General features: G+C 40.6%; 1 protein-coding gene across 2 annotated transcripts in view; it reads left to right on the top strand.

The window, feature by feature from the left end:
- The window catches only part of SRPX (sushi repeat containing protein X-linked), a 91,621-nt gene that overhangs the window by 39,254 nt on the left and 36,238 nt on the right, over positions 1–16,129 (top strand). Inside the window, exons 2-3 of one of the 2 annotated variants that reach the window (XM_066356401.1) lie at positions 9,397–9,456; positions 14,848–15,039. In XM_066356401.1, coding sequence (XP_066212498.1) covers positions 9,397–9,456; positions 14,848–15,039 — 252 coding nt within the window. The remainder of the gene's footprint in view (positions 1–9,396; positions 9,457–14,847; positions 15,040–16,129) is intronic. The other variant, XM_066356402.1, reaches the window with a different exon arrangement.

Raw genomic sequence — 16,129 nt, 5'->3', positions numbered from 1 at the left:
AACACAGTGCTTGAGTTGATTGTTGATACATATGAGGAGCTTGGGATCATGATGGAGAAGGGAAATGAGGGAGATGTGATGAGGTGAATGTGAGATGTAGTATAAACTTGTTCTAGCTGAACATTTTGGTGAATATTCTCTCCCAAGAAAAGCCCTGGTAATAGACATTTCCTTCAATCTATTCCCCATGATGAGCAAAAGGTTTAGATCTATATTTCTGGGTCATCTTTTTTCCACTTGGAACAGCATCTTCTCTATGTAGCCCCTCCTTTTCTCACCCTTGAGCTTTCATCTGTTAGTCTGCTACTGATTTAGAGGAGGAAGGCTTCCAAGGAAGAATGCCTTATTTATAGTTACTGGCCCTCTGCATACTTATTTGGGGCCTGCATCTTGGAGTTAAAATTGATGCATTTGGAAGCCTAAATTATTTTTTCTGCACCACTCCTCCAAACATTCACACTTATACACAGCTCCTGGACATCTCTCCTCTGGCTGAAATGTTTGCCAAGATATAATAGAGCAGGTCATGTGTGCCAGTTAAGCATGTGGACCTCACTCCTGGGCCTCTTCAGTGCCCCCTCCCCATATAGTAGAACTTTATTTTAGCTATGAAGCCCTCGCAAATTAACCGTGGAAGACAGAAAGGTTACAGCTCTACTCTCTGTCCACCCTTCTTTGGGGCCCTCCAAATGTTTAAACACTCATATATGTTAGCAAGAGCCACAAGACTTCCTACTGAAAGACTTAGTAGTAATACTTCACAGCAATAAAATAACTTTCTGTAGGCTCCCATTTTGTAAAGATCTTTAGGTCCTGAGGCATATAAGGAACCACAAGGGTTTTCCTGCCTCAAAGGATAAACTAAGCTAATAGCTTGAGCCTAAAAGTCACTTATTCCTAAAGCAAATTTTATCATCTGATTATCTGAATTCATAAACTAGATTTGACAAAAGTTTATTTTACTAGACAGGATTGAATATGTGGTTTTTCCTGGGGGTTATTAAAGTGTGTGTGTGTGTGTGTGTGTGTGTATGTATATGTAAAATAAATAAGACAAAAATGGTTTACACAGAGGAATGTAAAAACACACACAGAAAACTTGGGTAGCACTGAGATGCCTGGCTGTCCTTAATGGTTTAAAAAATTCTTGAAAAACAAATCAGGCCAGATATAACTTTGCCATATTTTAATATTTTACCAGAAACTCATTTATGTGCATATCAGCTCAAGGTAGTATGTAATTCAAGGTACTGAATTAAATATAACATGTGATTATGAACCATCAAATAAGAAACTTGTAAAACAAACCAAGGACAGTAGTAACTATTTTAATAAAATATTTAAAAATGTATAAATATACCATTTAGCTTTTATGGAAATCCTATGAGGCATGGATGATTGAAGTATTTGAGTTTTAGAGAGATTCAATGGCTGTCTTGGTTCTTTAGAAACAGAGCCTGTGAATTTTTGAGAGAATGCTCTCAGGAAAACCTATGTATAAGAGAGAGATTCCCTCCCCGCCAAAAAAAAAAAAAAGCCAAGCAAATATACAGTCCTGTCTCAGGAACATAAGTCCTGCAGAATTGTCATGAGAAGTAACACCTATTTACAGCTATGCAGTTCTAGGAATCTCTTTCTCGACAGTAGAATTCTGGGAGTTCAAAGGCCTCTTCTTGTTATGTAATATCTCTGTCCCTCTCAGTCATGCTGATGATATTTCTGCATGTATAACTCATTAAGAACTTTGTGGGTCTCTTGTGAATCTTCTTGGAGTTCACTTCATTAGACAAAAGCCACACACACAAATTGCATAGACACAAACTTTTCTCTGTTGTTAATTTCTCTATTGATAAGAATGTGAGACACATCCTTTATCTCTTTAAAAGACCTTTTGTGTGACTGAAAGTACAAAGGATTTGACAGTCATATCCTTGGCTTCATCTTTAAACTATATCTTTCTGGCAATCCCTGGATCTGATCTCTGTTCAGAAGTCATTCAAATGTACATTTCACTTTACTGCAACTGCAGGGTAACCCCTTTGGCAAATCATTTGCAAGTACTAAATCAAGTACTGGCTATCACACATAAATGCTCTGTGGCTTCCAATAGTGCAAAATATATTTTTCTAAACATCCAAATCTCTCCAGTATTGTCACAGATTTATATGCTGATGCTGTCTGACAAGGGTGAAACCATTTCAGACATATGAGCCTAAGGACACATAGTTTATGTGTCATAAGAAACTTAAGCAGATTTTTTTCTTTTCTTCCAACATTTATTTTTATTTTATTTTATTTTAATTTTTGACAGAGACAGAGAGAGTCAGAAAGAGGGACAGATAAGGACAGACAGACAGGAAGGGAGAGAGATGAGAAGCGTCAACTCTTTGTTGTGGCACTTTAGTTGTTCATTGATTGCTTTCTCATATGTGCTTTACCAGAGGACTGCAGTAGAACAAGTGACCCCTTGCTCAAGCCAGTCACCTTGGGCTCAAGCCATCAACTTTAGGCTTTAAACCAGTGACCTTTGGGCTCAAGCTAGCGACCATGGGGTCATGTCTATGATCCCATGTTCAATCCAGCGACCCCACCCTCAAACTGGTGAGCCTGTGCTCAAGCCAGATGAGCTAGTGGTCAAGCCAACGACCTCGGGGTTTCAAACCTGGGTCCTCTGTGTCACATTCTAACGCCCTATCCACAGCACCACTACCTGGTCAGGCTCTTCCAACATTTATTGACTAGAAAATCTTAATTATATGCTAGGTATACAAGGCAAATTAGACATGGTTCTCACCACTGAGCAATTTAGAGACATTATTGACTCCATAAAATATTTTAAAATTAAGCCTAGACCTGTGTTGTCTAGTGTGGTACCTACTAGCTACATATGGCTATTTAATTTAAATTAATTAAAATTAAATACAATGAAAATATTTAGTTCTTATTGCACTAGCCATATTTCAAGTGCTTAATAACCATATGTGGCTAGTGGCTACTATATTGGACAGTGTGAATACAGGACATTTTCATCATTTCAGGAAGTTCTATTAGGCAGCAATAATCTAGAAAAAGTCAGTAATATCTAATGAAAGGATAAGCATCTATCCTTGTTTTAAATAGATTTGTCTCTTCTCTCACATATTAAAAAGTCAAATATCAATGAGCTACTACATACTTTTTCATTAAATATTCTAGCATGCTTTATAATAAAGAATGCTGTAAAACCATGTTTTTCAATATTTTTTTGAATCCCAGACTCTTATTAAAATCTACTGAAAGTTAGCAGTTTTTTCTGCAGGAAAGTATATTCATGTATCAAAAGGCATGTCCAATTACAAAGAGTTCAGGGACTCTCTAAAGCCCTTCCATTGATCCGTAAGAAATCAGGGACTCAGGTTTAGAATCTCGACTGCAAAGTGAATTTTATGTTCCCATGAACATTCGATATAAAATTTTTGCTGCTGTATACTATAAAACATGACTTCTAATAATATAATTATATTCAAAATAATGATGATAAAAGGGAAAAACAAAAATTTCTGACAAAGCATAAAGAATGCAGAGCAAAGCGTCGGCCTGGCGTGCAGAAGTCCTGGGTTCGATTCTTGGCTAGGGCACACAGGAGAGGTGCCCACCCACTCCTCCCCCTCTCCTTCCTCTCTGTTTTTCTCTTCCCCTCCTGCAGCTAAGGCTCCATTGGAGCAAAGATGGCCCGGCGCTGGGGATGGCTCTGTGGCCTCTGCCTCAGGCGCTAGAGTGGCTCTGGTCGCAACATAGCGACGCCCCCTGGTGGGCAGAGCGTCGCCCCTAGTGGGTGTGCCAGGTGGATCCCGGTGGGGCGCATGCGGGAGTCTGTCTGACTGTCTCTCCCCGTTTCCAACTTCAGAAAAATACAAAAAAAAAAAAAAAAAGAATGCAGAGCAATATTCAAAATAACAAAAATAAACCCAACCCTTTCAGCTAAAAAAATAACACAGAACCAGAAAATCTCTCCATTTGGATAATGTATCATGGTCAATAAAGAAATATATAATTTTAACAAATTGGTGATGTCTTCCAATAGTCTCAAATACTCCATTCCCTGTTCCGCACCACATCTTTTGGTGAGAAAACTTTAAGGTGACGGAAGGAGCACTCTAGTAGCCTTCTAAAACCAAAATTCTTGATGAGATTCTAATACATATAATAGGTATTTCTTAAGAGTAAGTTTGCTGGCCCTGGCCGGTTGGCTCAGTGGTAGAGTGTCGGCCTGGCGTGCAGAAGTCCCGGGTTCGATTCCCGGCCAGGGCACACAGGAGAAGCGCCCATTTGCTTCTCCACCCCTCCCCCTCTCCTTCCTCTCTGTCTCTCTCTTCCCCTCCTGCAGCGAGGCTCCATTGGAGCAAAGATGGCCCGGGCACTGGGGATGGCTCCTTGGCCTCTGCCCCAGGCGCTAGAGTGGCTCTGGTCGCAACAGAGCAACGCCCCAGAGGGGCAGAGCAGCACCCCCTGGTGGGCAGAGCGTTGCCCCCTGGTGGGCGTGCCGGGTGGATCCTGGTCGGGCGCATGCGGGAGCCTGTCTGGCTGTCTCTCCCCATTTCCAGCTTCAGAAAAAGAAAAAAAAAAGAGTAAGTTTGGTGTCTTAATATTGTTATCTACCTGGACAGTCAGAATGAAAGGATTCAGTAAACCAAGAAGACCCTTTTTTGAACTTTGAGGGGGAAAGAGTGGCTCTTTCTTTGAAAAGCTGTTAAATTAGATGAAGTTTCTGTAAGGAGAGCAGAATTATAAATGGAATTGGCTCCAGGTATGGATGAGGGACAGAATCCTACATGGCACTAAGTTTCTAATTTCTGAGCCAACATGGAATTTGTATTTGTGTGGAAGAAGCGCTGAAGCATTCTTTCCAAATAGTGGTAATCCAAACCATATGAGCACTGGTTAATGGTTGTCATAAAAAAAAAAAAAAATCAAACCCTTAGTTAACCAGAATTCTAAAGAGATGTCTTTATGTAAAAAAAGAAGAGTTTGTTAGGAAACCACCCCCTCCACCCCTCTCTCTCTTTCTCTTTTTAACTCTGTGGTAAACTTCCCAATATGTATGAATCTCCTTAGCTGCTTTAGTAAGTACAATCTGTTGAAAATAAGTTGTTATTGATGTTATTGTATTCTTCAGGTTGTCCATTTTGTTACCTGGTCATCATTTTTATAGAAGTTGATGTATGGTTTTTGGCTGAATATAAACTGGAGGTTTGAAGGGGGGGGGGGGCTGAATAATATCCATTTATTTTCTTCTTATTTTTACCTCCTATCAATACTAAAAAGGAATTTTTCCATTCATTTGTGTATCAGTTTCAGTGGGTTCAGCTGCAAGTATTACACTATGCTACTCACAATGGCTTCAATTGAAAGGGCATTGAGCGTCGGCCTAGCGTGCGGAGGACCCGGGTTCGATTCCCGGCCAGGGCACATAGGAGAAGCGCCCATTTGCTTCTCCACCCCTCCGCTGCGCTTTCCTCTCTGTCTCTCTCTTCCCCTCCCGCAGCTGCAGCCGAGGCTCCATTGGAGCAAAGATGGCCCGGGCGCTGGGGCTGGCTCTGTGGCCTCTGCCTCAGGCGCTAGAGTGGCTCTGGTCGCAATATGGCGACGCCCAGGATGGGCAGAGCATCGCCCCCTGGTGGGCAGAGCGTCGCCCCTGGTGGGCGTGCCGGGTGGATCCCGGTCGGGCGCATGCGGGAGTCTGTCTGACTGTCTCTCCCTGTTTCCAGCTTCAGAAAAATGGAAAAAAAAAAAAAAAAAAAAAAGAAAGGGCATTGATTGTCGATCTAACAAGAAGCATGAAGGAAAGATGTCTAAGACTGATTTATTATCCCAATAAAGTCATCGCAGACTCCAGGATCATTTTTTTTTATCCTTCATTCTACTCTACCATCCTCAACTGAAAATCTTTAATCTTGAGCAATCTTACCTCATGGTTGCAAAATGGTGCTATTCCTTCAGGAATTCATCCTTACACCGTAGCTTCCAAATCAGGTATCAGTAGTCCCATCTTATCATATTCCAAATTTGACATATTTATAAGTGTGTGTGTGTGTGTGTGTGTGTGTGTGTGTGTGTGTGTATTCGGTGTCATAATTCATCATCATATAGTATGCACTAACTGCTTTTTTTGATTTGCTGTGTTTCATATACAATTCCCATTTGAAACTTTATTAGGACCATAAAATATTGATATAAGATAATTCGTTTGCTCATTGCCCTACTGTCAGACTTTATTTTCATGATAGTAAACAATATATGATGAATGTATCTTAGAATGCTAATATACTTGTAAAGTTGAGCTGTGCACCCCATGGGTCCCTGTCTTTCTAGTAGGTCTCAGTCCCTTCTCTTATGTAAAGAGCGACCCTTCTTATGAGTATACTTATCTCAAGTTATTTCTCAAAGTGTTGTTGTGATGGTAATGGAGATTCATTGAAGAGTTCTTCCTTTAAGGAAAAATTGGTTGGCTCAACTGTAAGCAGTAACCTTTCAGCCCCTTCAGAGATTGCCTCAGCTCTTGGGAGTGCTTCGCCCAAGTTCATTTCCTTCCCACAGTGTGACATATCCAATGGCTGATTGATGCACGAATATAAAGGTCCAGCCTTTTTCCACCCAAAATGAAAGGCTCACTGGGCTGACATCAGAGCTCAATTTTTCCCTCTTTTCAGGCCTGCTTCCGTTTTATCCCTTTCACAGGTGTTGATCCTTAACAAACATCATGTGCACTAAACTCCATCTCAGAAGCTAGCTCCAAGAGAAACTCAACTGTGATGGTTGTCTTCTTTGCTTTGAGCCAGAAATAAGTTCAGAGCTTTACTACCTAGGTAGGTTTATATGAAGACTAGGTTGACCTGGGGGAAGAGAGAAGTGCTCTTAATGTGAGACAGATTTCCTGATACTTAGAAATGTGCCACATGATATTGGAGAATCCAAAAATTCTTAGAGGAATTCCAGTTCAATTATAAATATGGAGAAATGGGGGCAGTAGTGAAGGGGAGGGACAGTAGAGTCTTTAACATTTTTAATATATTCAAATGTATTTTGGAAACTAAGCTTCTTTGAGTTACATGCATAATAAAGTTTATTTTCCATTATGAAAGTAATATATGTTTATATATATTAGAAAATTTAAAAGGAAGAAGAAAAATATTTTATTATAAACACTATTCTATGCATTGTTTATTTTGAATTTGATTGTTTTATATTGTTATGAGTCACACATTTGTATAATTTTGTTGTAGTACATTTTTCACTTAATGCTATAACAAATCTTTTATTTATAATGGCTACATTTCATTATATCCAATGAATGCACTACAGTTTATTTAACCATAACATTGGCTATTTGGTCATTTTATAATCTTTTGCTACTGTAAATGACATTGCAAAGAAATATTTGCGTGTAAATTTTTTTCTATATTTAATATTATTTCCTGGAGATAGATTACCAGAAGTGGAATGACTGGATCAAGGGGTTTGAACATTAGCTTTTGATTCATGTTGCTAGATTGCTTTCCTAAATGGTAACACAGGTTTCCATGTTCACTTTTTGATATGAAATAATGAAAAGTTTGTATAATTTTGTACCTATCTGAGTGGCCAGAAACCAGGTGAAGAATTCTGGAGTTGGGGGATATTTTCAAAATGGACATATCCCAGCCTTTGTCCCTCCCAACTTTCTATTTCCACACTCACTGTCTCTCATCCAGAATATAAGTGGAGCAAGCACCATTACTCATTTACTTATTCTGTGTGAGAATTTGAATAACCTCATAATAGAGAGTGTCTTTGTCTGTTATGATTGTAGTTCCCTGTAGGTAAATGTGTGAGCGAGATGGTACCAACTTAACAGTCAGTATCAGACTAGGAAGTCTGGAAGGAAAGATCTCTAGATTTAATATTGCTGTTTTAAAGTTTGGGCTATGGCCTGACCTGTGGTGGTGCAGTGGATAAAGCGTCGACCTGGAAATGCTGAGGTCGCCGGTTCGAAACCCTGGGCTTGCCTGGTCAAGGCACATATGGGAGTTGATGCTTCTAGCTCCTCCCCCCTTCTCTCTCTCTCTATCTCTCTCCCTCTCTCTGTCCTCTCTAAAAATGAATAAATAAAATAAAATAAAATAATTAAAAAAAAAAAAAAAAGAACATTAAAAATAAATAAATAAATAAATAAATAAATAAAGTTTGGGCTATGGTACTGCTTCAAAGATTAAGGATTTCCACTTACTGGAATTCAAGATTTAATGTTTTAAAATTATTCCATTCAAATTTTTAAGCAGGTTTAAATTTAAAAATTAAGTACAGACTTTCTCACTGACTCTGTGGTTTTCAAGGGTAGCAAAACTCATCAAGAAATTTTACTTTAGCCCTGGCCGGTTGGCTCAGCGGTAGAGCGTCGGCCTAGCGTGCGGAGGACCCGGGTTCGATTCCTGGCCAGGGCACACTGGAGAAGCGCCCATTTGCTTCTCCACCCCTCCGCCGCACCTTCCTCTCTGTCTCTCTCTTCCCCTCCCACAGCCAAGGCTCCATTGGAGCAAAAATGGCCTGGGCGCTGGGGATGGCTCTGTGGCCTCTGCCTCAGGCGCTAGAGTGGCTCTGGTCGCAACATGGCGACGCCCAGGATGGGCAGAGCATCGCCCCCTGGTGGGCAGAGCATCGCCCCATGGTGGGAGTGCCAGGTGGATCCCGGTCGGTCGCATGCGGGAGTCTGTCAGACTGTCTCTCCCTGTTTCCAGCTTCAGAAAAATGCAAAAGAAAATGCAAAAAAAAAAAAAAAAAAAAAAGAAATTTTAATTTAGCCATGCCTTGTTGTGAACTTTTGAATAAACTTCCAGATTGTCGATTTTGGTCAATTCCTACAAGGATAACAAAGCAGCTTTGTATTTCTTTTGCCACTAAGACATTTGATTCACCTTCTTACCCTTTATCTAAATTCATTGCACACAGTGGACTGATTTTCAGGTACCATACACACCCAGTTCCACTGAGTGTTCATGTTCTTTGACTGCTATAGAAACTGTGGGCTGTGTCTGAGTCACACACATTTTATTGTGTCTCTCCTGGCATGAAATTCATGTACACTGGCGTCTTCTCAGAGTGAAGTTGACTTCCTTTAGATCTCAAGTTCAGAATTTCAGTTGGCACGTGGTGATTCCCAAATAGTGTGAGGCACATTTTGATTGGCTCTGGTAATCTCAGCCCAGCCAGGTTCACTCTGAGAGGTCCCCTGTGCTTTCATGAATGGCCATAGAAGCTTTCACTCTTGGCTCTGCATTCTAATAGCCCCTCTTGCATGGACTGTGCCAAAGCAATGCTTCGAAATATTCATCCATATCATGTGGCTTTTCTTGCTGCAGTTTCTGTTCTTTTTTGTTGTAGGATCTGGAGACTCACCGCTAGAAGATGATGAAGTCGGGTACTCACACCCTAGATATAAAGGTGAATGCTTTGCTTACATGCTAATGAAGACCTGCTGATGCCAGGAGAACTTTCCTTTTTGCCCTGCAAAGCAGATTATAATAAAGTGACCAGAAAATGTAATTAAGTTCTAATTATCTGTCCAGAAAAAAATATTTTGATTTAATGTGTATATGTTCCCATTAAAAAAATAAAGAAAAACAAAAGTAAGCAAACAAAAAGCATTTGGAAATATCTGAAGTGCTGGCCTTCAGCACCCCAGTGGTCATTTTATTCTCATAAGTTTCTTTCCTGTTGTTACTTCTGCAAAGCCAAGCTCTAGCTGATGAAATTGAAAATCAAGCTATGAGTTCTGCCTGATTCATACATTACAGCCAGAATCATCCAGTGTAAGCCATCCAAGGTCAAATCTGGACCCAGTGCTGCTAATGTACTGAGATGAATGGGGACTAAGAAAACTTGATTTTCATAAGCTCATTTCATCATGCTCTTTCTGAGTCCAGCTTGGTTCCTAAAATGATAAGTAAAGTCTGTTGCCCCATGGAACTTTAATCTAATGATAAAGAACTCCATCTCTACACATTTCCAGCAATCCACCCCCAGCAAGTATAAAAAGCCTAATCAAGAATCTTCTATGCAGTCTCAGGTAAGTATGCCCACAGATATTTCTACTGGTGAGTCATTTCTCTGAAGCTTAGGGAGCCCTGGAAAAAGTGAAGGTAAATTTAAATTATTTCTTTCTGAATCCGGTTCCCTTTACAGTGGAGAAATAATTGGAAGAAAATTGGTTAATAAAGTTCCATTGTGACATTTTTCCCAGGAAATTTTTCCACATTCTGGCAAGAGGACATTGTCCTGCTCTGCTGTGATGTCTCAGAGTTATAGGAGAATCATGGTAGTGCTGGGCAGACCTTGGTTGGAGAGAGTCCTTCAGTTGTTTTCCACACAAGTGAACAATCTTTCTAATATAATGTCTAGTGCCTATGCTCAGGTGTGTTTCCCACCATAGCTCACATTTGTTTTTGGCCTGTGAATACAAATATTCATTCCTATTCCCAGCTTCTGTACTAATTGCCTCAGGAATTAACTAGTCAAGCAAAGCACAAACTTTGTTAATTAGATGTTTGGGGTAAGAGGGTATTGTAATTCTTAACACTTCATAATTAATTGAGGGTTTAAAAATATTTCTTTTCCCTTTGAGTCCCTTGTTGACAAATCTTCCTAAAACACATGCATGCACATATTACCCTTCACATGTACAGTAGGGGTTTTCTAGTGCCCTTGGATCATCATTCCCCATGTTCATCCTCACCTCACAGCACTGCAAGTGTGGAAGGTAGACCAGGTGGCCAAAATGCATGCCTGCCTAAAGTTTATTCTGAATGTTTAAGAATAAATAGGTCTTAAGGAGTTGTTTGTGTTGCCAGCTTTTAGTTTTAAACTTGGAGGCCAACCATTGTTAATTGAGATTTAGCTCTAGATCATCCAGTCCCTGCATAGTGCCTGGCACAGAGTATATACTCAATAGGTGTTTATAAATTAAACTTAAGTAAAATAAAGTGAAATGTAATCCACGTTTATTATGTTCCCAGAATGTGGTAAGTATTACTTTGATTCTTTTAATTGGAATGTCATTATATTGTCACACTAATTGATGGAAGGGAAAAAGCATGTAAAGATATGTTGGTATTCCTTATTTATAGATGGAGGAACCACAGATTAGAAAAGGTAGGTTACTTGTCCAGAGCAGTCACAAAGCTATCAATGATTATATTTGGGTCTGAAATCCAGATGTTTTAACTCAATGTCCAGAGTTTGCTTGTACTTTCTCATTAGTTCAGTACATGACGCTGCCTACCCCAGGAACTTCAGATAATGGAAATGCTTACCACATTGGCCCAGGAAGATGAGAAAGTTTTCTTGAATTATCAATCTAGATTTCTCCCTAAATAAATCCTGTCTTAATTAAAGTAGCACAAGAGCTTCCTTTTTCTAAACCTCTCTCTTAAATGTTTTACTAATTCACTTTAACTCATAGTGCCTGTATGCACTTCAAATTTAAACCACTCACTGACATTTTCACTACTATCCCTGCAGGGCTGCTAAACTGTCAAAATACCTTCCAAAGATTTGTCTTGGAAAGCAATCCAAAAGAAATTCCTTTTGCAAATAAATGAAAACAATATCATTTTCCACATGTTGACAACAGCACAGCTTTTGGATGTGCAGCCAGCACTGCTAGGAGAATTTGAAGACTCAGAATATAGAGCAAAATCTGCTAATTGCATGTTGTATCAAAATATGTGAATTTATGATATATGTATACCCAGGTCATTCTCTAATGTCTCCGCTAGTCTTAACTATTTGTCATAGGTACATTTGTGGAAAAGTCAACTAGAATGTGTGTGCTAACAATTGTAGGTATGCTGCCTTATGTTAGTTTACTCTGAAATTGTGTCCCTCCTAAACTCATGCCAATGTCCAGTAGTGGTGGATGTGAGGGTTTTCAACACTTGAGTGAATAATTGGACACACTTCCAGTTTGCATATCAGTAGAATTGTGATCAGAACCAAGAATTCAAAAAAAAATGCCCTCAGCTGGAGGGACTACCCAAAGTTATCAGTCAGAAGAAGAAGTAAGGAAGTGGGCATGTATGTGATATGAGTAGCAGATCAGAGAGAAATAGAGTTTGAATCATACAACTTTAGAGCTAGATGGGACTTTAAAAATAATTTAATCCACTCTTGTCTCTTGTAGATGAAGAATATGGTTCCCTGAAAAATTTCATGAATTTTCTAGGGTTACTAGGAGATGAGTTTGGAAGTGTGCCCAGACCTCTTTAACTCTCTTCCCAATATTGTATCTACCGTATTGCACTAGCTCATTACATTTTCATCATCTCCACCTGGGTCTCCCATATTCACTCCTGCTACATCAGCCTTTCTCCACTTCCAGTGGGGATTTCAGTTTCTCTCCCTGGAGCCTAGTTCTCAGTTAGGGGTTCCACAATTTGACCTGTGAGATGATGGTAAAAGAGGCAATAAATGGGAGCCAATTCGCAAGAGGAGAAGACTGGAGATTAGGAAGCACAAAAGCACTGAAATCTAGAAGGGGAACAGAACAGACAGGAAAACTAAAGAAAGACACAGTGAACGAGTTAGGGAGAAGAGGGGGAGATGATAAAGATAAAGAGGTAAAGTGACCGGTGATTTTTAAGATTTAACATTATAGGCCCTGGCCGGTTGGCTCAGTGGTAGAGCGTCGGCCTGGCGTGCAGGAGTCCCGGGTTCGATTCCCGGCCAGGGCACACAGGAGAAGCTCCCATCTGCTTCTCCACCCCTCCCCCTCTCCTTCCTCTCTGTCTCTCTCTTCTCCTCCTGCAGCCAAGGCTCCATTGGAGCAAAGATGGCCTGGGCACTGAGGATGGCTCCATGGCCTCTGCCTCAGGTGCTAGAATGGCTCTGGTTGCAGCAGTGCAACACCCCAGATGGGCAGAGCATCGCCCCCTGGTGGGCATGCTGGGTGGATCCCGGTCGGGCATATGCGGGAGTCTGACTGCCTCCCCGTTTCCAACTTCAGAGAAATACAAAAAAAAAAAAAAAAAAAAAAAAAGATTTAACATTATATAAGTCCTCTTAAAACCTATAAAAAAGTGCTTCTTTGAGGTTAAAGACACCAAGTGCAATTGGGGATGTCCTTGTAGGTGATATTTCCCATTACAGTTGGGAAAAAAAGGCAGAAAGAGAGAGAGAAAGAGCACTATCCCTCACTTCTAGTAGTCACAGAAGTCAGTAGTTTGCAAATCTCAGTGGTAGGTATCTATTGATTTTTCCAGAGTTTGTCTTAAGGATACATTCTTATGCTTTTGATTATAGAAGACAAATCCACAGCTTGGCAGTGTGAAACAAGCATAACCAAAGGTCTTCTGGTTTACTTGTGATCTGAAATCTAGTTTCATGGCCTACCTGGAGCCATCACCAAACAAAGCACTAATCATTTAAAATTGGTTCAAGAATTCTTTTATATAAAGAAGAAAATAATGGAGGCATATATGCTCGTTTGTACTTCACTTCAGTGTCCATATTTTTGTCACTTAAAAATGTTAGCACGTATAGACTATATGTGTAAACTGTGGAGGAAGGAAAATTTGCTCAAAGATGGTCTGTAGGCCTGGTGTAAGCTCCTGCAATTCTGCATCAACATGGTCAAATTTAATCAGCTCTACACTAAGCCTTCAGGGCATGACTTTTACCCAGAAAGTCCAGGGAATACTGCTTGAGTCCTGAATTTAGGACCCACTTAAGGCTTTCTGCAAAAGATTACATAATGAGACACGGCAGCACAAAGATGAAATAGCAATTTATGTACCATGCCTAGGCATGGCTTAGAAGCACTCAGAAACACATCCTCCAAAGAGAATTTCTGGGAAAGTCGAACAGGATGTGACCTCCTTCCTAGCCACATGATGGCGCATGAACCCCACTCACTGACAGCTCAGGTGCTGGGGTGTCGTGAGAGCCTGGCAGGCTTATGGGAACTCTTCTCACTAGTTCCCACTGACTGTGCAGTACCCACTGTGGGAACTTCCCCACACAGAAGCAAGTCTTGCAATAATAATTTTATGGCTCTCATCGAGCTCCTTCCAAAGGCACAGGAAGAAGTTCTGATTTATTAGCGTCATCCTAACTGTGCTCTGTGCAACTACAAGACCAAAGTCAAAACACCCTGTAACTGTGCCATTTGGGAAGGATGTAACTCTTACCTACCTGGGGCATAACTATAAACATCTGAAAAAGGGAGTTGCTTCTCTATGGCAGCAATGATTCTGTTAAATACTGTGGGGAAAAAAACCCCTGGAAATAATAGCTTCATTCACATTAATTAAATAGTATTATGAGTTTTTACAGAGAGTGTGCATACAGACTTGGGAAAATCTAAATTAAACAATTATTGACTTTCCTGCCACTATGTATGGATAGTTAGGGTTCACAATGGTATCAATTGCCCTGAACAGAATTATATATCTAGTCTAAGGGGAATATTATAAAGAACAAGTGTTTATTGAATATTTACTATATGGTAGGCACGGTGCTAAGCACTTGATATGTATTTGCAGGGGTTCTCATAAGAGGCCTATGACATAGGTATAGGTATCAGCTCAGAGAGGTTAAGTAACTTGTCCAAGACTACACAGCTACTAATGGAGAAAGCTGGATCTATATTCAGGTATATCTGACACATAGTCCCGTGATCATAACCTCCCCACTCAGAAACACCTTACATGACATGGGGCATTATTTATAAGTCTAAAATCTGGAATGTAGCCAGTCAGAGATTTCTAGAATGAGGAGTTGCATTTTCTGAAGATGTCATTTTCTATTTCTCCCTTCCTTTGTTTCTGTTACCTGTAGACACCCCATGGTGCTCCCCCATCAAGGTGAAGTACGGGGATGTATACTGCAGGTCCCCTCAAGGAGCATACTACAAAACAGCCCTGGGAACCAGGTGTGACATTCGCTGTCGGAAGGGCTATGAACTGCATGGCTCTTCCCAGCTTATCTGCCAGTTAAACAAACGGTGGTCTGACAAGGTCATCTGCAAACGTAAGTAGCCCAGCCCCATGTTGGGTCATCAGGATCTATCAGGGCTAGAACTGTTTGCTCTGAGAGGCTTTTTACTGAATGTTTTGCTGTCTTTGATAGAAAAACTCCCCTTGAGAGCAGAAGGCGGTGAGATTTCTTAGATATGGTGAATGTGAGATGATGCCTTTTGGACAGAAGGGTGTAATCAGCTGTTTTGGAAAAGGGGAGATAATAGAGGCTTGTTCAGCAAATAGGTTCTAGTTATTCAGTAAATGCTGGACATTTTAAAGGTGTTGGAGATTTAGAAACAAGACACACACAAGGGCCTCACAGAATACCACGAGAGACATCAAGACAGAGATGTTAACTGTAACAGGAATATATGAATGGCACTAAGCCATGACCTTGTGGTAATGGCTACAAGAAGTATTTCCCAAGAGGTAGAGCTTAGGGAGGCAGGGAACAAGTTACTGAAAAATGCTGCTCATTCCAGGAAATGAAGTGTGCCTCAGGGGAGGAGACCTGAAGAACATTTCAGGGGCTGACTTTAAGCTTCATGAAAGTCCTATCTTCAAATGGTACAGTATTGCTGTAGCACATTTTGGGTACCATCATTTTTCGAAACAGCCACCATCTATTGAGCTCCTGTTGTGCGTCAAGCGTTTCACATGCATTCAGTTTTTTCAACAACGCTATTGATATGGGTGTCATTACTTTATTGTTAGGAAAACTGAGGTCTAAAACTGCAGCCATGTGATCCAGCCTCCACAGACTATGCAACTGGGTGACTATAGTGGACACTTTTCAGTGCTTCCCCCAGATCTCTCAGGATGCCCTTTTACCTTGTGTGCCCATCCCCCTCCCTCACCCCAACTTTGCTTTTAATAACTTGCACCTTTAATCTTGAGGAAGAAAAAGGTATTCTCCTTTGGAGGTCTGCCCTCTTTGTTTCGACAGGGAGAGCATCCCTGTGACCAGGATGCAGCTGCTCAATACTGATTAGTAAAGAATTATGAAAGCCCAGCTTCCTTGCCTGGAGGCAGGACAAACTCAGATTCATGCCCCAGAACTCCCTTCAGGGAGCAAATGGAGCTGACTTTGCTTGAGGTCT

This window comes from Saccopteryx leptura, chromosome X (assembly GCF_036850995.1).
Source record: "Saccopteryx leptura isolate mSacLep1 chromosome X, mSacLep1_pri_phased_curated, whole genome shotgun sequence".
Taxonomy (NCBI): Eukaryota; Metazoa; Chordata; class Mammalia; order Chiroptera; family Emballonuridae; genus Saccopteryx; species Saccopteryx leptura.
This window is presented reverse-complemented; position numbering and strand designations above follow the sequence as displayed.